Source organism: Hippopotamus amphibius, chromosome 9, assembly GCF_030028045.1.
Source record: "Hippopotamus amphibius kiboko isolate mHipAmp2 chromosome 9, mHipAmp2.hap2, whole genome shotgun sequence".
NCBI classification, from domain to species: Eukaryota; Metazoa; Chordata; class Mammalia; order Artiodactyla; family Hippopotamidae; genus Hippopotamus; species Hippopotamus amphibius.
In genome coordinates, this window is record NC_080194.1 from 26,210,541 (window position 1) to 26,231,801 (window position 21,261).

The following is a 21,261-nucleotide window of genomic DNA, read 5'->3' on the forward strand; positions in this document are numbered from 1 at the left end:
TAAAACTAAGGACATCAAAATATTACCCTCCCTAAAAGTGGCTCACTAGAGCAGTCATTGGTGACAAGAGATTATGTTTAGTCTTTGTTTTAAATGGGCCCCTGTCATACCAGATATGGGAAGTTTAGCTACTTTAACAAACGTCAGGTAAGATACCAGCCTTTTATTTTCCTAGAAGATATTCAGTGTATCTGAATTTTTCCCACTTCGTCATTATATTATGCTATCTTTTAATGGGCTGTTGTTACAGACAGAAAAGAGGTGGTAGGATGTGATTACTGGATCAGCTGTGGTGTTTTCTTTGTACAGGGTGATTTGGCTTTAATAGCTAATGTGAGGGTCTGAATTCAGGGAATTGTATCATAAACTTATGATCCCGAGCACACTAGAATTCTCTTGACCTCTTCCATTTTCTCTTGCAGTGAGCATTGTGTGCTGACTTGGACAGAAAGAGGAATTTATATTTTCATTCCTCAGAATGTTCAAGTTCTTCTTTGGAGTGAAGTCAAAGGTAATTATGTTTTTCTTCCTTATGTAATTTTTAATCTCATGCTTGTGAAAGATTTAATTATTGTAGGAGGATTCTATTGCAGTGTAAGAAGTAGAAAATAGAAGGAATTGACATTTCTTTTAAAGATTAACGTCATAGATGTATCCCATTATAAGGTACTTCCCAAGTATACATTTGTGAATTTATGTATAGTTACTTGGTTATTTTAAATACAATTTTCATTTATTCTTAAATATTAGCAACCATTGCTAAGGATTCAGTGGGTTAATTTTTTTCCCAATACTTACCCTGGATCTTTATCCCTATTAGAAGTCTCGCTGTAACTCCTGTTTTGTGTCTCAATAATTTGAAGTTGAAAAGTCTTGTGGGAACGAAAGCCATTTTATGTGGCTAAGGCAGAGAAAATCAATCTCTGTATTATTGTGGTTTAAACCAGGAAATAAACCTACCATTTTTAGCATGACTGTTCAGAGAGTGTATCTTGACTTTTGAGTCATTTTCTACTTTGTAAAAACATAAAAAAGATAAAGGAACCATTACCTAGTGATCTGATCAACACCGATTTCTTGTGAATTAAGTTTCCTAAGAGTGTCCTGTGAAAACTAATTTTTTAAGGTCCTTTCATGATGTTCTGCCAAGACAGGTATTTTTTCATGAACAGTTTGTTGATTTACGTACTGCATTGAAATCTGTTCATTGACATCAAATTTATAACTCAGAAATGTGATAGTCTGGCCTCTAAAGTGCCCTCTTTTAAAGTTCCAATTTCTTTTCACAAAAGATAGCATTTTTAAAGACAGGATTTTAGATCAGAGAGGTGTTTCTTTCTCTGTATCTTTTATTCTTGATCTTTTTAGAATAGTGTCTAAAATATGATTTCTTCATTGAAATGCAGGTATAAAAATAGAGGTTAAATTCAATCAACCCAAACCTTATGTAAAAAATGAATTTATTAGAATAATTTCAGCCATCGCGAAAATGGAAAAGGCGTATTTGGTTAACATCCTGCATGTTCACCTCCATGGTTTTTGTAGATATTCAGGATGTGGCTGTCTGTAAGAATGAGCTGTTCTGTTTGCACCTAAATGGGAAGGTCTCACATCTTTCCCTGTTATCTGTGGAGCGCTGTGTGGAACGCCTGCTAAGGAGAAACCTGTGGAACCTGGCTGCTCAAACTTGCTGTCTTTTCCAAAATTCTATCATTGCCAGCAGAGTGAGTCAGAAAGCTTACACGTTCATCTGGGTTATTAAAATCATTCTAGCTTGCAGGATTGTGGTACACAGTTGCTTGTCTTTATTAGCTTGCAGACTAAGCAGCAATAAATCCCCAAAGGAAGCATAACAGATACAGCTAGTGGGGATGGGGGTGAGAAAAACTATACGTTCCATTGAAAAAAAATCAAATTTACCTGCAAATTTATCTGAATTTCAGGCCTTGTTTTAAGTGAAATTATTATGTGTGTAGTAACTCTTAATTAAATTCTTAATTCCTAAGAGAATTCTCATTAAGTCTTTTACTAGCTTTTAAAGCACCGTTTGAGATTTTATGTTCTATGTTAGACCTCTTTCAGTGTATTGGCCATTTGAATATAGGTTTAGATACAAACAGAAAGCTCTCCTATTGGTTCTACTTATCCTTTTATTAGGGAAGAAAAACTTTGACTGTAGATAAATTGGAACATTTGAAATCTCAGCTGGACCTAACAACATATGGTGATCTAATTTCCCAACTGGAAGAATTGATCTTAAAATTTGAACCTTTGGATTCAGCTTGTAGCAGTAGAAGAAGCTCCATTTCATCACACGTAGGTATTCTCACTCTTAAAAGGGTTTCGCGCTGCAGTAAGATTGTTCTGCATTAGGCTGTACTCACTTACCTTTAGGATCCCAAAACTTAGCTTCCTTTCCGTGTTGTATATTGGTGGAAGGGGGCTCAAGCAGGGGCTTGCTTTCAGCTGTTGGACAGCCCCACGAAGCCTTCATTTAGGTGTGTCTTAGAGCCGCATTTTGTTTTGTCATTGTTTATTATATTCTGTTCGAAAATATACCTCATCGAACCTCCAGAACAAGTTAAGTTGCCCCTAATATGTGATTTCAGATGCTTCATGCTAGCTTGAGTCTCAGTGCAGCTCAGGATTGTCTCATTTAATCCTCATTCTCACATTTTCACTGCCAGACTTCATGGAGACCAGCTAGAGAAATATGGCAGCATGATGCCCTGAGCACGTGACAGGGACCTGGCTGCCAGGAGCCTAGACCTTGCTCACCATTTTGTTCTAATAAGCCATAATTGTAGTTAATGACTTGCTTCTTTTAGTGTTGATTTTTCTCTTAAAAAGCTATATCGTATTATAAAAGTTTAACTTTTCTTTAATTCCTTTTCTTTTTAGGAAAGTTTCAGCATCTTGGACTCTGGTATTTACCGTATCATTAATAGTAGAAGAGGCAGTCAGTCAGATGAAGACTCTTGTTCCCTTCACAGCCAAACCCTCTCAGAAGATGAGAGACTTAAAGAATTCACCTCACATCAAGAAGAGGACCAACCAGATCAGTGTTGCAGCTCACACGGAAATGAAGGTGAGGAATGTGTCTTTTATTGGTTGCTGTTGTGAAGCAGTTATTTTCTGTGACTTCTGTTTGCCAGGATTATCTCATGCAAAGAGCAAGGTGTTAATAATTTTTATTAAGTTGATAGACTTTCCATCCAGACTTATTGATCTATTCACCATTAGAAGCATGGGTTTATGTTTAGTTGGGGTTTTTTTCCCCTCATGTTTAGGCTAACATTGGTAAAGTACCTAATTTTGATCATGCATCAAAGTGCTGGAAAGGTTAAGGAAGGAGGTCGTTAACCGAAAGAGTGGAATGATTTTATCCTCACTAACCCAATTATTTTCCATTAGGAATGAAAAATTACTACAGTTTTGGGGGTCATTGCCTTCACTTTTCGATGTTCACGTATTCCTGTGACCGAACTGTTGAGAAGAGATTAATAGAGACTCTAAACTTCCTTTTTGACTTATGGGGATTCAGGGTTAGTAGGAAAAATGAAGGTACCTGTCTTAGTGTTTTATATGTGGACCATCCCGTGCATCTTGTAAACTTGTGTTCCACTCATTTGTATTTGGGTCAGTTGTGATTTTGGTATTGAATCCTTCATTTTCTTTGATTTATTCATTTCAGAATTTCTTTAAAGATTAAAAAACTCTTCATGTGATTAGATTTTGTTTCTTCTCCCAAATTCCATTCATCAGACAGTGTTTCTCATGCTTCAGTGACGTCTGAGACAGATAAGAATGAAACTTTTCTCCCCTTCGGCATTGCACTATCATTTCGTTCTCCATCTCCTCTTGTGTCTCTTCAGGCTGTCAAGGAAAGGTAAACTCATTAGTCTTGTCATTTAATCCCACTTCTGGTTTTACTTCAGTTGTCATATTAAGCACTTTTGCGCTGAGAATGAAAAGACATTTTAAATGAGGAAAAAGAAAGTCTAGATTATTCCATATATAGCCTGTTATATGAAGCTGTTTACTTCTTTTTAAAATTTTTTTTTATTGGTGTATAATTGCTTTACAATGTTGTGTTAGTTTCTGCTGTACTGTGAAGTGAATCAGCTCTGTATATGCATATATCCCCTCTCTCTCAGACCTTTCTCCCCCCACCCCCATTCCACCCATTTAGGTCATCACAGAGCACCGAGCTGAGCTCCCTGTGTTGTACAGCAGGTTTCCGCTAGCTACCTGTTTTACACATGGTGGTGTATTTCTGTCCAACCTAATGAAGCTGTTTATTTCTCATTTCAATCTTGGGGAATTTAGCTTCCCTCTTTGTTTGGGTAGCTGGATATTTGAGTTGTTAAAAATGTGTTTTTTTTTTCTTCCCTCAGACTGAGCAAAAGTTTAAGAATCTGTTTTCCCCTCATCACTGATAGGAACAGTTTCCATATATCATTAGTCATTTCTTTGTCATGTCTCAGTTTGGGCTCAGAATTGGAAACTCCTCAGAAGTCTTTCTAGCTAACTGCATGGGCCCAGAATTGACATCTGAGTTTGAAACAGAAGACTTTCTGCAGCTACTTCATTGCTAATCTGAGTTTTACTGGATACAAATTTTGCTTTTTAGAAAAATATATTGTAACAAATCAGCAGCTGAGTTTCATGAAGAAATTCTTTGGCTAGGATGGGGCACCTGTTCACATGGGCTTCTCTGCCTAAGTAGACAAAAACACTGCAAGCACAGCTGGAGTTAAAGACCTTTTGTTTAGGATTGAATCAAAGTAATTTAGTAAATGAAGTGAATCCTTATTATATTAAAATTTTTACATGGGCTTTATGTGAAATTTGTAATTGCTATGAAGAGTCTTTCTTTTTAGAAAGTCCAGGTTGCCTTCAGGGACTAACAGGAACATAGAGAGCTCAGGTACTGAAATTTTTATTCTTGACAGTAATGAGATTTTTTTCATATTAGTTTATTGGTATTTGACTTCCAGCGTTTCTAGCTTTGTGCGTAAAACTACTGAGAAGATTGGCACCCTTCATACAAGCCCTGATCTGAAAGTGAGACCAGAACCCAAAGGTGATGAGCAGTCATGTGAAGAGGATGTGGGTCCAGTCACTTGCCCAAAGGAGGAAGACACTGAGTAAGCTGTTGCAGAGAGATCTGTGTAAATTCTAGAGGACACAGTTGTCAGCTTGAAGAGAGCCTTAAACCATGTCCTCTTGAAGAAGGCACATGTATGACTCTGTTCATTGTAGATTATTTGTGTGGCTTATAAAAATTGTGAATACCACATAGTGAGTGTTAGAAAATTACATCAACCCATAGCACGTCTGTTGAGACAGAATTTTAGTTTAGCACCTCTTCCATCTTTCCCCTGAACAACTTCCCTCACCTCCAAATCTCTTCAAACTTCTGGGATGTTAGAGGAGTATTAGAGTAAGAGTAGGCTGACCAAGGACCTACACCTTGTTCTGGTTCTGCTTCTGACTAGCATGTGACGTTGGTGACTCATGCTCTCTGGCCTGTAAGATGAGAGCATTGGCAATGATGTCGTCATGTACCTTCCTAGGATGTGCTGGGGGCATAGTCCTTATGTAGTGGAGCTGTAGCAGAGCCCTTGGTCTGGCACAGTGTGGAGTATCTTGTCCACCTGGCCTCTGCCTTTTCTGGTAATTCAGGGGATCTGGACATTGGAGGCAGGCAAGCTCAGCACTCACCCAGGAACTGAGGTAGACCCACAGGGCCAGTGTATATTGGACAGTCAGATGAGATAGAAGCTGTGTTACCTTTAGAGTAAGTTAGTTATGAATCCATATGTATATCGGAAAGAAGTATAGATAGTGCTGTGGCATTTAAGGCAGCCCTCCGTCTGACCTTAGCCCCCCTTTCCAGCCTCATTTCCAACCACATCAAAGCACTCTAAATTCTAGTCCTGTCAGAGTGTGTACACTGCACTACTTTTCTTCATGCTACTTCTCCCACCTGCAGTATTTTACCCCCATTTTTCCTAACAAATACCACCTCCTCAGGAAAGCTTCTCTTGATCGCCTAGTCAGAATAATTCTTCCTGTTTCTCTGCAGGTTTTCAGAGCGCAGTGCTTGTGCTGCTCTTTAGCATTTGTTCTATTTTATATTATGGTTGTTTTCTTGCCTTTCTTTCTGACTAGCGCTTACTCTGACGTGAACTTACTCATCTTGAAGCCATGGAACATTTTTTATACTCATCTGTTTGCTTCATGTAACATTAAATACAGTACCTACCACTTAGTGAGCATTTAGAAATACGAGGGTGAGTCAAAAATTATCCGCACTCCAGTTATATTAAAACTTCCGTTGGCCACAGTGTCTTATCAGCGCTTTCCGTTCAAGGTTACTGTCTCCCCAGTCACTGCTGTGCAGGTGTGAACGTGTTACGTTCATTTGCAGCTGTGGTGAGAGCAAAAATAGATGCCCTGCTTCTGATTTGCACGAAAGAAGGAGAGCGTGCAGTGATTCGTTTTTTGTGGTCTGAGGGGATACCTGGTGTCATTATTTATTGAAGACTTTGTGTGCAGTATGAAGAAAGTGTTTTGTCATGAAGAAGTGTGTATGAATGGATAGAGATGCTTATTGAAGAGCTGAAGCCTAAACTTCGGATTAAATGCAGAGGACTGCTATCCAAGGGCATTGTGACCTTGCATGACAATGCACGTCCGCACACTTCTGCCCATACTGTCGACATCTGCAAAAACCTCATTTTGAGGTGTTAAAGCATCCTCCCTGTAGTCCTGATCTTGCTCCACCAAACTTGCACCTGTTTGGTCCCCTGAAAGCAGCCCTACAAGGACGAATATTCACTTTTTTTTTCCAAATCTTTATTGGAGTATAATTGCTTTACACTGTTGTGCCAGTTTCTGCTGTACAACTAAGTGAATCAGCTGTATTTATACATATATACCCATATCCCCTCCTTCTTGAGCCTCCCTCCCACACTCCCTATCCCTAGGTCATCACCAGTCATCGAGTTGATCTCCCTGTATTATGTAGCAGCTTCCCACTAGCTATTTTACATTTGGTACTGTATATATGTCAGTGCTACTCTCTTGCTTCGTCCCAGCTTCCCCTCCCCCCACCAACCCTGTGTCCTCAAGTCAGTTCTCTACATCTGCACAAAGATTCACATTTTTTTTTTTTAAACAAAGATTCACTTCTGATGAAGACAGTGGTGTATTTGTGGCTTGCAGCTCAGTCTAAAACATTTTTCAATGAGGGAATGAAAGCTTGTTGACAGATGGACAAAGTGTATTAAAAAGCAAGGAGATTATGTTGAAAAATGATGTATTTGTCTTTTCTAAAAGTTAGTTAAAATAAATTCTACAGCCAGAATGCAGATAATTTTTTACTCACCCTAGTATTTGCCCAAGGAAGCTTTAATCTCCTCTAAGTCTTCACACACTTTTCTAGGGGAAAAGAAGAAGTAACTAGTCAACCTCCAGAAGAGGACAAGTTCCAAGAGCTCAAAATGGCAACAGCAGAAACAATGTGAGTATTTATGAATGAGAAAGTTTTATAATGAATGCGAATGACTTTTTGAGGTCGTCAGCGGTGGTCCTGAGATAGTGTGGGGCAGAGGTAGTTTTATTTGGAATTGAAATTCAGAAATTGGTACAAAGTTAATGTTCTCTTATTGTCATCTTACTACTGAGATAATTGTTTTTTAAAGAGTTGAAAAGTAACATTTTTTTCTGGATAGATAATGTTGTATCTGTTTGGCTTAACATGAAACAATTTGTTTTTGAAAAACCACATAAAACATAAATTTCATACTTGTCTGTCTTATATAGGAGCAAGCTGCAGGACCCACTGGTTTTGTTTGAACCGAAGTCTCTGGAAATGGTTTTACAGGAGTGGCTTTCACAGTTAGAAAAAACATTTGCCATGAAGGACTTTTCAGGTGTTTCAGATACTGGCAACTCATCCGTGGAATCAAACCAGGATATGCTATTGTTTGATGAGTCAGAAAAGGGAATATTAACTGAAGAAGATGAAAAAGAAAAAAGGGACTCTTTAGGCAATGAAGAAACTGTTGATCAAACAGCATGTGAATCTGTGAATAGTTTGAGGATGATGGATGATGACCTTTTTCAAATATGTTCTCCATGCAGTATAGCAGACAGTCTTCAGAAGGACCTGGCTGAATTGACAACATTGTGTTTGGAGCTGAATGTATTGAATTCTGAGATCAAAAGTGCAAGTGGACAAGTGGACCACACTTTGCAACAGTGCTCTCCTGAAATTCTGGCTTGTCAGTTCCTAAAGAAGTACTTTTTTCTTTTGGACTTGAAAAGGGCAAAGGAGAGCATCAAGCTGAGTTATAATAACAGTCCTTGTGTTTGGGATACTTTTATTGAAGGATTGAAAGGTAATTATCAGATTCCCTTACCAAAGATAGAAATTTCTGTAGAGGACAATAGCATCTTGACATTTTTTGATTTTAAAGAAAAAGATTCAAGTAGGAAATCACCTCTGTTCTTGTCAACCACCCATTCAGTTTTCCACTCAATTTAATTTTTTTTTTCTGTTGAGGTTGCTCCCTTTTTTAAATTGAAGTGTAGTTGATTTACAACTCAGTTTTTAATAGTTCTTGCAACTACTATAAGAAATTAGTTTTATTTCTCTCACAATCATGTTCAGAAAATGATATAGCAATGTTGGAGAAGTTGGGTAACACTGGAGCAAATGGTTATTCTGTTTAATAGGTGAGGAAACTGAGGCACAGAGAGATTATAATAGTTGAGTAGGCTAAACTGCTGTAATATCTCATAATAACTCAGATATAACAGTTTATTTTTTGCTCGTGTATCAGCCCAGGACAGATGTTCCAGGTCAGTGGGCACCTCTCTTGCATGTGGTAACTCAGGGTTCCAAGTTCCTTCCATTTTTTTGAGCTCCATCCTCCCTTAGGGCTGATGATTGAGATTGGGTTGCTATGTCCAGGGGGAGGCATGTGGAAGAGGCAGACAGGCTCTTATAGGTAGATGTGGCCTGGTAGTGGCTTACATCTCTTCTTTTGGTGAGAATTCTATCTCATGGCCCAACCTAACTGCAAAGGAGTCTGGGAAATGACCTCTCTAGGTGTCTAGAAGGAAGAGGATGGATATGGGTGAAGAGCTTGCATGTCTGCCTTAGAGATTTTGGTGGGCAGTTAGCAGTCTCTACTTCACATTTGACGGAAGGTCACATTGTTGGTCACCCTCATGTAGAAGCCAGCTTTTATACCCCAGGGGCCATGCATACAGTTTCTACTACCTAGTCCCATGTTTTTGAATAGGTGGATATCCTTAACTCAAAACTGAATAATAGATGTCATGTTTCTAATAATTGATGTAGACTTTAAGCAAACTTTTCATTCATTACCGTAAGTGAATAGTCACAGTAGAGATATATTTTTATATTATCAGACTTAAAGATCATTAAGGTTTCAAGAAACAGGGATCTATGGTTATAGTTCTGCTTCAATTCACATTCAGCACTTAAAAACGTAAGAAATGATTTCAGCTTCTTTTTCTGAATTGAGGTAGACTGTCTTTTATGTTGCAGTAAGAAATAAGTTCAAATGTTTTATGTTACTTAGAAACTTGCTATGTCTGTCTCTATTATGTGACTATACCCAACTTTGGTTACAGGAAAATAGCCAAAAAATAAAAATAACCACTCCATCAACCTGAGTGGTTAACTTATTGCCCGAGCTGGCTGGAGCAAGTGTGGGTATTTGAGATGCTGCAGCTGCTTCCTTGAATTTAAGGGGATAAGTTTGGCTTAGCACCCACTCAATCATAAAGCTTTCCCTCCCTTCTTATGCTCTAAATGATGGTCTTCTCCTCTGAATTCCTTTATATACTTACTTTCTGACCCAATCAAATTGGAAATAATGAAACTGGGAAAAACTGATATATGTTTTTAAACAAATATATGAGAAATTGAAGGTGTGGCTCTTTAGAAATGGTCTATTGAACAGGTGCCACTCTTCTAATGATGTTATAATTATGAAAACAGCTTTGGAACTGTTCTTTGGGATTTATATTCAGAGCCAGTTGAAAACTACTTGAAAAAACTGATTTTACTTTAGATTCATACATATGTAAACATATATATATTTTTTAACTACAAAGTTATAACTAGATTTTCACTCACTCTATTTACACACTTGGCTTTAAGTGACTTGGTTATTACCCAAAGTCAAATCTTCCTTTGGAGGAAGATTTGCTAAAACTGATGTTTTTAAAAAATAGGTCAAATATTTTTAATTTAATTAAACTTAATGAATTAATTTTGTTCCAAAAGATGAATTAGGGATACCAGTTCTAGAAAAAAACTGAGGAATTTGGCATTGATGGAGGATATATAGTTTATATATGTATTAGCTTGTGTATATAATAGTTTATATATGTAATATGTGTATTACATATATAAAGGAGACTTTTTCAGTGGTAATAGTCACTTACATATTGGTTATCTGTTCCTTTGTCTTGTTTAAAACTTCCAGTATGCTTTGCCTCCCAAGTTGATTTTAAGGTCCTTAAAAGCAGAGATTCTCTTATTCTATTTTTGTCTCTCCTATCTATGATGCTTTACAAATGTTGGGACTTGCACAGAGTAGATGCATGACTAATGATTGTTGATTAGTGTGTTCATGAATTAAATATTTACAGCTATAAGATGAAGGGAAAAGGGTGTGCTTTTTCTTTTAGAAATGGCAAGTTCCAATCCTACATATATAAAGATGGAAGAAGGAGACCTTCCAACAAGATTGAAGTTATTGGATGACTCGGTCCCTTTTGACAGTCCTTTGTTGATTGCTTATGCTACCCGGTGAGTGGTCCTATATGTTGTTCATATGAACTAAAGCACAGGCATTTTCTTGGTCTTAGTCTCTAAAGTTTTACTCTATTACATGTTGAGAAGCTTCTTGTTAGTGTGTTTATTGTCACTTCTAATAAATGAGTAGATAATATAACCAAGTAATATTATCTTACTGTAGTTAGAGACTAACGTGTTTTGTTTTTAAATGCAGATTGTATGAGAAATTTGGAGAATCTGCGCTTCGATCCTTAATCAGGTTTTACCCATCCATTTTGCCTTCAGATGTCATGCAACTTTGTCATCGTCATCCTGCTCAGTTTTTGGCCTATTTAGACAGTCTGGTGAAATCAAGGCCTGAAGATCAGCGGTGAGAAGGAGAGAATATTTGCAGACTCTCCTTTTTTTTTTTTTGACTCTCTTTTCTTTTGATAGAGCGTTGGTTTTCTCATATAAGCGGTTGGAACATCTTTGCTATTAACTGCCACAGGGTTGAGGCACCTGCAACAGCAGAGGAGGATTTTGGCAGTCATGTACCATTCTTTCACAGTTCACAGCACACGGCACAAATGTGCACATAACCACAGTTCTTTTTCCTCCCTCTCTCCCTCTCAGAGATTCTCAGATCAACAGTGTAAAATTAAACTCCTGCTTCAGGGCCTAGGCTAAGACAGTTAAGCTTCCTTGTTATCTCTGCCAGTGAGTGGATTTTCTGCCACCTTTTTTGTTGATGATATCCCAGCTTTTTGTGGGTGGATCTCCTTTCCAGCTCTTAGCCTCTTTGGGCTGAGGCCTCATTTCCTGTCTCCACATGGCAGTAAACACACATGTCCCTTGGTTGTTGAGAATGGCAACTTCCCCCCTCTGTTACTTCTTCTGATTGGTTCGCATTTGCTATACTGGTATTTATTTCTCCTTATTTTTTGGCCCTTTGGTATTTTCCTTATTATCTTGAGGTTCAGCTGTTCATTTAAAAGGCTATTAGATTTCTGGGCTTCCCAGGTGGCGCAGTGGTTAGGAATCTGCCTGCCAATGCAGAGGACGCAGGTTTGATCCCTGGGCTGGGAAGATCCCATATGCCGTGGAGCAAACTAAGCCCATGTACCATAACTACTGAGCCTGCGCTCTGGAGCCTGCAAGCCACAACTATTGCGTCCATGTGCCACAACTACTGAGCCTGTGCTCTGGAGCCTGCAAGCCACAACTATTGCGCCCATGTGCCACAACTACTGAAGCCTACACACCTAGAGCCTGTGCTCTGCAACAAGAGAGACCACCACAATGAGAAGCCTGTGCACCGCAATAAAGAGTGGCCCCTACTCGCTACAACTAGAGAAAGCCTGCGCAGCAGTGAAGACCCAACATAGCAAATAAATAAATAAAATTAATAAAAATTCAAAAAAAAAAGCTATTAGATTTCCACCAGCATTTCTATACGTTTTATAGCAGAAAGGTCAGGTTATTTCATCCACTATATTGACCCCTTAATTACATTTTCTTCATATCTGCATATTTTATCTTTCCTTTCTCAGCATGAAGATTGTTGATTTTTTTCCCCCCAACTTTCTCTTAGGCCATCCTTCCTGGAGTCCCTCCTACAACCAGAGTCTTTAAGATTGGATTGGCTGCTGTTGGCAGTGTCCCACAATGCTCCCCCAAACACCAGCACTATGGACGATGCAGGAGACCCCAGGTATAGAAGGAGTCCTGTTTCCAAGCTCTACTGCTCCTTTGGAATGAAAACAGTATATTCACATATAGCATTCTGGGCTTACTTCAGGAACAGCTTGAGAGACTAACCCAAGTCATGGTAGTAATCAGATTGAGTGTACTGCTTAGTGGTTCTGAACACTTTTTGAATCAGATCCTCTAGGAACCTGGTGATTCCTCTCAGAAAAATGTACATTTTTGCAAAATTTTGAACATGGATGCGGAGAACTAAACTGAGCCACTGAAACTCTTCCATGGGCCAACATTAAGAGCCCTTGATGGTTAAACCTGTGTTAAAAGAAAATTGTGTGTGTGTGTGTGTGTGTTCCTAGAAATTTGCCAAGGGATTTCTAGACATAAACCGATTTAGGATTTTTAAAAAACAGAATTCATAAAAAATACACTCTGATGCTTGTAATGTATCAGAAATGTTCCTGTGTTTTCCTTCAGGAGAAACTTTTTAAAAGCTCCTGAAATCTTACATGCCTAGAAAAAAGGTCTGGAAGGATATAAAATGGCTATCTGTGAGTGATGGAATTATGAGCTTCTTTCTTTTGCTTTTGATTACTAAAATATATAATTTAAAAAAATAAACAGGTATTTGTCATAGGAAAAATAGCTATTTTAATTTTTCAAACATTTCAAGTGGAAATGTTTGAAAAATACGGTAATGGAAAAAATATAATTAAACTTTACTCTTACCTATTAGCTGATGAATAGTTTTTGTGGAGTTTATTTCCTATCTAATTTACTGATATTTTTAAAATTTCTCAGGCCTCATTCCCACTTGTTTTCCTGGGGTTACAATCAGCTAATCCTTCATCTAATTAAACTTCCTGCGGATTTTACGACAAAAGAGAAAATGACTGACATCTGTAGGTCTCATGGGTAAGTGAGAATTTTCTTAGAAGCTGAGGTTTAGAGTCATTTTAGTGAATAACTTTGTAGTTAAGAGTCTAAATGGATACACTTTGTCATTTGGGATTTTTTTTTTTTTTGGTACATAAAAGTGCGTTCTTGTTTTAAGTGATAATAAACATCTTTTTTTTGTTTTAAATTTTGAGCATATTTTATTTTATGGAAGAGACGGGTCCTTGCCCATTCCTCTCTCCCTCTGCTTAGTTGTTAGCCCCAGTTCTCAGGTGTATTTAATTTACCACCAAATTGTGTGATAGGAGTTATAATTGATATCGTTTCCAAGAAGGGAGAGATCAGAATGGGCTCAATAGAATCGCTGGTGAAGGACTCAGGGAGGAGGTGAGACTTGAGGTAAGCCCTAGGGCTGGGTAGGATTTCTATTTAAAAAGAAGCCAGGAGGAGGGCAGGTCAGGTGAAAGAAACAGCAAGAGCAAGGCCATGAAAAACTGACGTTGCTTTTTGTCTGTACCACATATTAGTCAGTTATTTATGGCCTGAAGATGTATCTTACGGCTTCACCTGGATTACAGTCTTTTGGAGATAGGAACACATATCCTCCTTTTCCCTCCTATGCATAGTTCATAAGATGGTAGGCACTTGATACGTATTTATTCATTGATAATGAGGAATGTGACTGGCCAGGTGGTGGGTCATGAGATCATATAGGACCTTGAAAGGTGGTTGGAAGAATTTAGTTATCAGCAGAGACCCTTTTAGCCGTTTTAGTACAAAAATGGCATGATAAAAATGGAGGTTTCTGGAGGTCATTTCTGATTTCATACACGAGAAACATTGGTGACAAGAAAGGAAGGCCAACTAGGAAGCTGGTACAGTAATTCAGGTGTGACCGAACTGATTCTAGGGCAGCAGAAGGGGCATATCCAATGGCACATTTCAGAGGAAAATGCAGCAGACCTGTAAATACTGGGTATAGCAGATGAAGGGGAAGAGTCAGGGAGAACTTCCAAAATTTGCATATTTGAGGAAGAAATAAGCTAGTTTTGTATTGAAGCTTAAAGTTTAAAGAGTGTATAAGCTTAAATATCTCAGAATTGGGCCTTGGTCTTAAATGTCAGTATTTATCACTAACTTTAATTTTTTTTTTCTTAAATGCTCTAAATCAGTGCTAATAGAATTTTTCTGAGGCAGTGAAAATATTCTATCGCACTGTCCAATATGGTAACCGGTAGTCACATGTGGCCATTAAGTGCTTGAAATATGTACTGGTGAACTGAAGAACCAACTTTTAAATTTCATTTAATTTAAATGTAAATAGCCACATGTACCTAATATTTACAGAATTGGACGGCACAGCTCCAGATAAATTCACTGCTTTTTGTTTGTTTCTCCAACTTCGGTCTCTTTAAAGTTTCTGGCCTGGATATCTTATTCTCTGTTTGGAGCTGGGGAGAAGAAGAGAGGCCTTCACCAACATTGTGTATCTAAATGATATGAGCCTGATGGAAGGGGACAATGGTATGTAAATCCAGTCATTTACTCTCGGTGATAGTATTTTAGAAGTCACTACAGACTATTCAGTAAAGGAATTTGAGACATACTTCAGTGATCATTTATGTTATTCTAGGTAGCTGTCAAATTTTTGGAGTTTTTTTGTTTGTTTGTTTGTTAATCTGTACTGCTTGGTATTCCATGAAATCATAACTAGAAATAAACTACAGGCAACTTTTCTGTTTCATGAGTCCCTACCATGTGAGGCATTATACTAGATGCTTTTCCATATGCTATTTAAGTGAGATATTAAACCTGGGGGATAGTTACTATTGTTTCTATTTTACAGAAATTATGTTTGAGGCCCAGAAAAAGGACAGTTAGTTTCCCCACAATCATATAGCTAGTTAAATGCTGGAGCTGGTATTCAGACCAGGTCTGACCATGTCTAAAAGCATGTGCTTGGGTTTTTTTCCTTTGCACCATGTTGCCTTTTTACACAGCCCAAAGTTAGAGAGCCTTAAGATGAACTTGAAGTAGAATAGCAGTCAGATTTTCCTAAGCCCTTACAGGTATTTAGGTCCTTTTTTTTCTTTTTTTTTTTTTTTTTTAATTTTCATCAATTCAATACAGATAAAATGGCACTCAGGAGGCCAGGACTTTGACATACTGATATCTGAAGTATGAGAGTTCATCCTGCACTCAGAGAGGTGGTCTTGGTCTGTTTTGTTGTGTTTTATTCATCTCATTGCAGAGATGCCAACAGCATGTCATCAGGATCCTTCATCTAGCAGTGTGACCTACAACTTTTTCAGCCCTATTGGTGTAGAAGAAGGAAAGTTAGACCGAGCAAAGAAACCAGATGACTGGCAAGGGTTAGCTTCAGATGTCACAACTATAGCGATAATAACTGAATCATCTTTGTTTCAAAAATAAAACAAGAGGGTCAGATGGTTTTGTAGGACTAGAACTATAGACATGCCTTCACTTCTGGAAAATAACCAGAAAAGTTAGGATATAAATGGTTTATGCTTTTAAAGTTATAACATGATGTTTGCTATAGAAAAAAAATTGAAAATCTGTTAAGAATGAAGAAAATATCACCTAAAATTCTTCCCACCTAGATAAAACTACTCTTAATATTTTGTAAATATAATAATAGTAGCTATTCTTACCTTTGGTGTATTAAATGGGAGTCTTCTCCTAACTCATATTTATCACTTCAACATTCTTATGTTGATTTTACTGCCAAATATATATATCTCATATCTATTTTCTTTTTGCTCCACCACCATCATTCTGATCCCAGCTGCTTGCCGAGATATTGCAGTAACTTTATAATTGGCCATCTGGTTTCCATTCTTGTCCATCTTTAACCCATTTTCCTTTTTTATTTTTTTAAGCTCTTTATTGGAATATAATCGCTTTACACTCTTGTACCAGCTTATGAGGTACATCAAAGTCAATCAGCTGTATTTATACACATATCCCCATATTCCCTCCCTCCCGTGACTCCCCCCCACCCTCCCTGTTCCGGCCCTCTAAGGCATCACTCATCATTGAGTTGATCTCCCTTTGTTATACAGCAACTTCCCACTGGCTGGCTATTTTACAGTTGGTAGTATATATATGTCTATGCTACTCTCACTTCGTCCCAGCTTCCCTTTCGCCCCCTGCCCCCCCAACCCCATGTCCTCCAGTCCATTCTCTGCATCTGTATCCTTATTCTTGTCCTGTCCCTGGGTTCATCAGTACCATTTTTTTTTGATTCCATATATATGAGTTAGCATACAGTATTTGTTTTTCTCTCTCTGGCTTACTTCACTCTTTATGACAGACTCTAGGTCTATCCACCTCATTACATGTAGCTCCATTTCATTCCATTTTATGGCTGAGTAATATTCCATTGTATCTATGTGCCACGTCTTCTTTATCCATTCGTCTGTTGATGGGCATTTAGGTTGCTTCAAATGTCCTGGCTATTGTAAATAGTGCTGCAATGAACATTATGGTACATGTTTCTTTTTGGATTATGGTTTTCTCTGGGTATATGCCCAGTAGTGGATTACTGGATCATATGGTAGTTCTATTTGTAGTTTTTTAAGGAACCTCCAAACTGTTTTCCATAGGGGCTGTACCAACTTACATTCCCACCAACAGTGCAGGAGAGTTCCCTTTTCTCCACAGCCTCTCCAACATTTGTTGTTTCTAGATGTTTTGATGATGGCCATTCTGACCGGTGTGAGGTGATACCTCATTGTGTCTTTGACTTGCATTTCTATAATGATTAGTGATGTTGAGCATCTTTTCATGTGTTTGTTGGCCATTTGTGTATCTTCTTTGGAGAAATGTCGGTTTAGGTCTTCTGCCCATTTGTGGACTGGGTTATTTGCTTTTTTGGTATGAAGCTGCATGAGCTGCTTGTATATTTTGGAGATTAATCTTTCGTCTGTTGCTTCATTGGCAAGTATTTTCTCCCATTCTGATGGTTGCCTTCTTGTCTTGTTTATGGTTTCTTTCACTGTGCAAAAGCTTTTAAGTTTCATGAGGTCCCATTTGTTTATTCTTGATTTTATTTCCAGTATTCTAAGAGGTGGGTCACAAAGGATCTTGCTTTGATGTATGTCATAGAGTGTTCTGCCTATGTTTTCCTCGAGGAGTTTTATAGGGTCTGGCCTTACATTTAGGTCTTGAATCCATTTGGAGTTTATTTTTGTGTATGGTGTTAGGAAGTGTTCTCATTTCATTCTTTTACATGTTGCTGTCCAGTTTTCCCAGCACCACTTATTGAAGACGCTGTCTTTTCTCCAGTGTATATTCGTGCCTCCTTTGTCAAAGATAAGGTGCCCATATGTGTTTGGGCTTACCTCTGAGTTCTCTATTCTGTTCCATTGATCTTCCTTTCTATTTTTGTGCCAGCACCATACTGTCTTGATCACTGTGGCCTTGTAGTATAGTTTAAAGTCAGGAGGGCTAATTCCACCAACTCCATCTTTCCTTCTCAAGATTGCTTTGGCTATTCGGGGTCTTTTGTGTTTCCATACAAATCATAAGATTTCTTGTTCTAGTTCTTTGAAAAATGCCGTTGGTAATTCGATCAGGATTGCATTGAATCTGTAAATTGCTTTGGGTAGTACAGTCATTTTCATGATGTTGATTCTTCCAGTCCAGGAACATGGTATGTCCCTCCATCTGTTTGTGTCGTCTTTGATTTCTTTCATCAGTGTCTTATAGTTTTCTGCATACAGATCTTTTGCCTCCTTAGGCAGGTTTATTCCTAGGTATTTTATTCTTTTTGATGCAATGGTAAAAGGGAGAGTTTCCTTAATTTCTCTTTCTGCTTTTTCATTGTTAGTGTATAGGAATGCAAGAGATTTCTGTGCATTAATTTTGTATCCTGCTACTTTACTAAATTCTTCAATTAGTGCTAGCAGTTTTCTGGTAGAGTCTTTAGGGTTTTCTATGTATACTATCATGTCATCTGCAAAGAGTGACAATTTTACGTCTTTTCCAATTTGGATTCCTTTTATTTCTTTTTCTTCTCTGATTGCTGTGGCTAAAACTTCCAAAACTATGTTGACTGATAATGGTGAGAGTGGACACCCTTGTCTTGTTCCTGTTCTTAGCAGGAATTATTTCAGTTTTTCCCCATTTAGAACGATGTTGGCTTTTGGTTTCTCATATATGGCTTTTATTATATTGAGGTGATTTCCTTCTATGCCCATTTTCTGGAGAGTTTATCACATTGGTTGATTTGTGTATATTGAAGAATCCTTGCATCCCAGGGATAAACCCCACTTGATCATAGTGTATGATTTTTTTAATGTGCTGTTGGATTCTGTTAGCTAGTATTTTGTTGAGGGCTTCTGCATCTGTATTCACCAGTGATATTGGCCTGTAATTTTCTTTTTTTGTGACATCTTTGCCTGGTTTTGGTATCAGGGTGATGTTGGCCTTGTAGAATGAGTTTGGGAGTGATCCTCCTTCTGCTATATTTTGGAAGAGTTTGAGAAGAATAGGTGTTAGGTCTTCTCTAAATGTTTGATAGAATTCGCCTGTGAAGCCATCTGGCCCTGGGCTTTTGTTTGTTGGGAGATTTTTAATCACAGCCTCAATTTCCGTACTTGTGATTGGTTTGTTCATATTTTCTCTTTCTTCCTGGCTCAGTCTTGGAAGATTGTATTTTTCTAAGAATTTATCCATTTCTTCTAGGTTATCCAATTTATTGGCATATAGTTGCTTGTAGTCTCTCATGATCTTTTGTATTTCTGTGGTGTCCGTTGTTACTTCTGCTTTTTCATTTCTAATTCTGTTGATTTGCGTCTTCTCCCTTTTTTTCCTGATGAGTCTGGCTAATGGTTTATCAATTTTTGTTTATCTTCTCAGAGAACCAGCTTTTAGTTTCACTAATCTTTGCTACTGTTTCTTTCCTTTCTTTTCCATTTATTTGTGATCTGATCTTTATGATGTCTTTCCTTCTGCTCACTTTGGGGTTTCTTTGTTCTTCTTTCTCTAATTGTTTTAGGTGTAAGGTTAGGTTGTTTATTTGATATTTTTCTTGTTTCTTGAGGTAGGACTGTATTGCTATAAACTTCCCTCTTAGAACTGCTTTTGTTGGGTCCCATAGGTTTTGGGTTGTTGTGTTTTCATTGTCCTTTGTTTCTAGATATTTTTTTTATTTCCTCTTTGATTTCTTTAGTGATTTCTTGGTTGTTTAATAGTGAATTGTTTAGCCTCCATGTGTTTGTATTTTTTACAGTTTTTTTCCTGTAATTGAAATCTAGTCTCATGGCGTTGTGGTCAGAGAAGATGCTTGATATGATTTCAATTTTCTTGAATTTACCAAGGCTTAATTTGTGACCCAAGATGTTATCTATCCTGGAGAATGTTCCGTGTGCACTTGAGAAGAAAGTGTAGTCTGTCGTTTTTGGATGGAATGTCATATAAATATCAATTAAGTCAAGATGGTCTAATGTGCCATTTAAAGCTTGTGCATCCTTATTTATTTTCTGTTTGGATGATCTGTCCATTGATGTAAGTGGGGTGTTCAAGTCTCCTACTATTATTGTGTTACTGTCAATGTCCCCTTTTATGGCTATTAGCATTTGCCTTATGTATTGAGGTGCTCTTATGTTGGGTGCATAGATATTTACAATTGTGATATGTTCTTCTTGGATGGATCCCTTGATCATTATGTAGTGTCCTTCCTTGTCTCTTGTAAAAGTCTTTAGAGTCTAATGTGTCTGATATGAGTATTGCTACTCCAGCTTTCTTTTGACTTCCATTTGCATGGAATATCTTTTTCCATCCCTTTACTTTCAGTCTATATGTATCCCTTGGTCTGAAGTGAGTTTCTTGTAGGTAACACATAGAAGGGTCTTGTTTTTGTATCCATTGAGCCAGTCTGTGTCTTTTGGTTGGAGCATTTAATCCATTTACATTTAAGGTGATTATTGACATGTGTGTTCCTATTACCATTTTCTTAATCGTTTTGGGTTTGTTTTTATAGGTCTTTTCCTTCTCTTGTGTTTCCTACTTAGAAAAGTTCCTTTAGCAATTGTAAGGCTAGTTTGGTGGTGCTGAATTCTCTTAACTTTTGCTTGTCTGGAAAGCTTTTGATTTCTCTGTCAAATCTGAATGTGATTTTTGCTGGGTAGAGGTATTCTTGGCTGTAGGTTTTTCTCTTTCAAGACTTTCAGTGTATCCTGCCGTTCCCTTCTGGCCTGCAGAATTTCTGCAGAAAGATCAGCTGTTATCCTTATGAGTTTTCCTTTATATGTTATTTGTTGCTTTTCTCTTGCTGCTTTTATTATTTTTTCTTTGTGTTTAATTTTCGTTCGTTTGATTAATATGTGCCTTGGTGTGTTTCTTCTTGGGTTTATTCTATATGGGACTCTCTGTGCTTCTTGGACTTGTTAATTATTTCCTATTGCATGTTGGGGAAGATTTCCACTATAACCTCTTCAGATATTTTCTCAGACCCTTTCTTTTTTTCTTCTTCTTCTGGGATGCCTATGATTCGAATGTTGGTGTGCTTAATGTTGTCACCAAGGTCTCTGAGACTGTCTTCCATTCTTTTTATTCTTTTTTTCTCTTTCCTGCTCTGTGGCAGTTATTTCCCCCATTCTATCTTCCAACTCACTTATTCGTTCTTCTACCTCAGTTATTCTGCTGTTTATACCATCTAGAGTATTTTTAATTTCAGTTATTTTGTTGTCCATTACTGTTTGTTTGCTCTTTAGTTCTTCTGAGTCCTTATTAACTGTTTCTTGTATTTCTGTATTTTGTTATTGAGATTTTGTATCATCTTTACTATCATTACTCTGAATTCTTTT

At 37.6% G+C, this 21,261-nt stretch overlaps 1 protein-coding gene across 8 annotated transcripts in view; it reads left to right on the forward strand.

Moving 5' to 3' along the window:
• Nucleotides 1–21,261, forward strand: part of HPS5 (HPS5 biogenesis of lysosomal organelles complex 2 subunit 2) — a 60,142-nt gene that overhangs the window by 19,757 nt on the left and 19,124 nt on the right. For 7 of the 8 annotated variants that reach the window (XR_009047517.1, XM_057695902.1, XM_057695909.1 and 4 more), the window contains exons 10-22: nucleotides 423–511; nucleotides 1,546–1,724; nucleotides 2,158–2,316; nucleotides 2,902–3,088; nucleotides 3,766–3,889; nucleotides 5,001–5,150; nucleotides 7,454–7,531; nucleotides 7,834–8,411; nucleotides 10,741–10,861; nucleotides 11,064–11,219; nucleotides 12,423–12,542; nucleotides 13,334–13,447; nucleotides 14,847–14,953. Coding sequence is in view for 7 of the 8 variants with exons in the window: in XM_057695902.1 (XP_057551885.1) it covers nucleotides 423–511; nucleotides 1,546–1,724; nucleotides 2,158–2,316; nucleotides 2,902–3,088; nucleotides 3,766–3,889; nucleotides 5,001–5,150; nucleotides 7,454–7,531; nucleotides 7,834–8,411; nucleotides 10,741–10,861; nucleotides 11,064–11,219; nucleotides 12,423–12,542; nucleotides 13,334–13,447; nucleotides 14,847–14,953 (2,162 nt within the window). In the remaining variant the exon portion in view is untranslated. The remainder of the gene's footprint in view (nucleotides 1–422; nucleotides 512–1,545; nucleotides 1,725–2,157; nucleotides 2,317–2,901; nucleotides 3,089–3,765; nucleotides 3,890–5,000; nucleotides 5,151–7,453; nucleotides 7,532–7,833; nucleotides 8,412–10,740; nucleotides 10,862–11,063; nucleotides 11,220–12,422; nucleotides 12,543–13,333; nucleotides 13,448–14,846; nucleotides 14,954–21,261) is intronic. The other variant, XM_057695908.1, reaches the window with a different exon arrangement.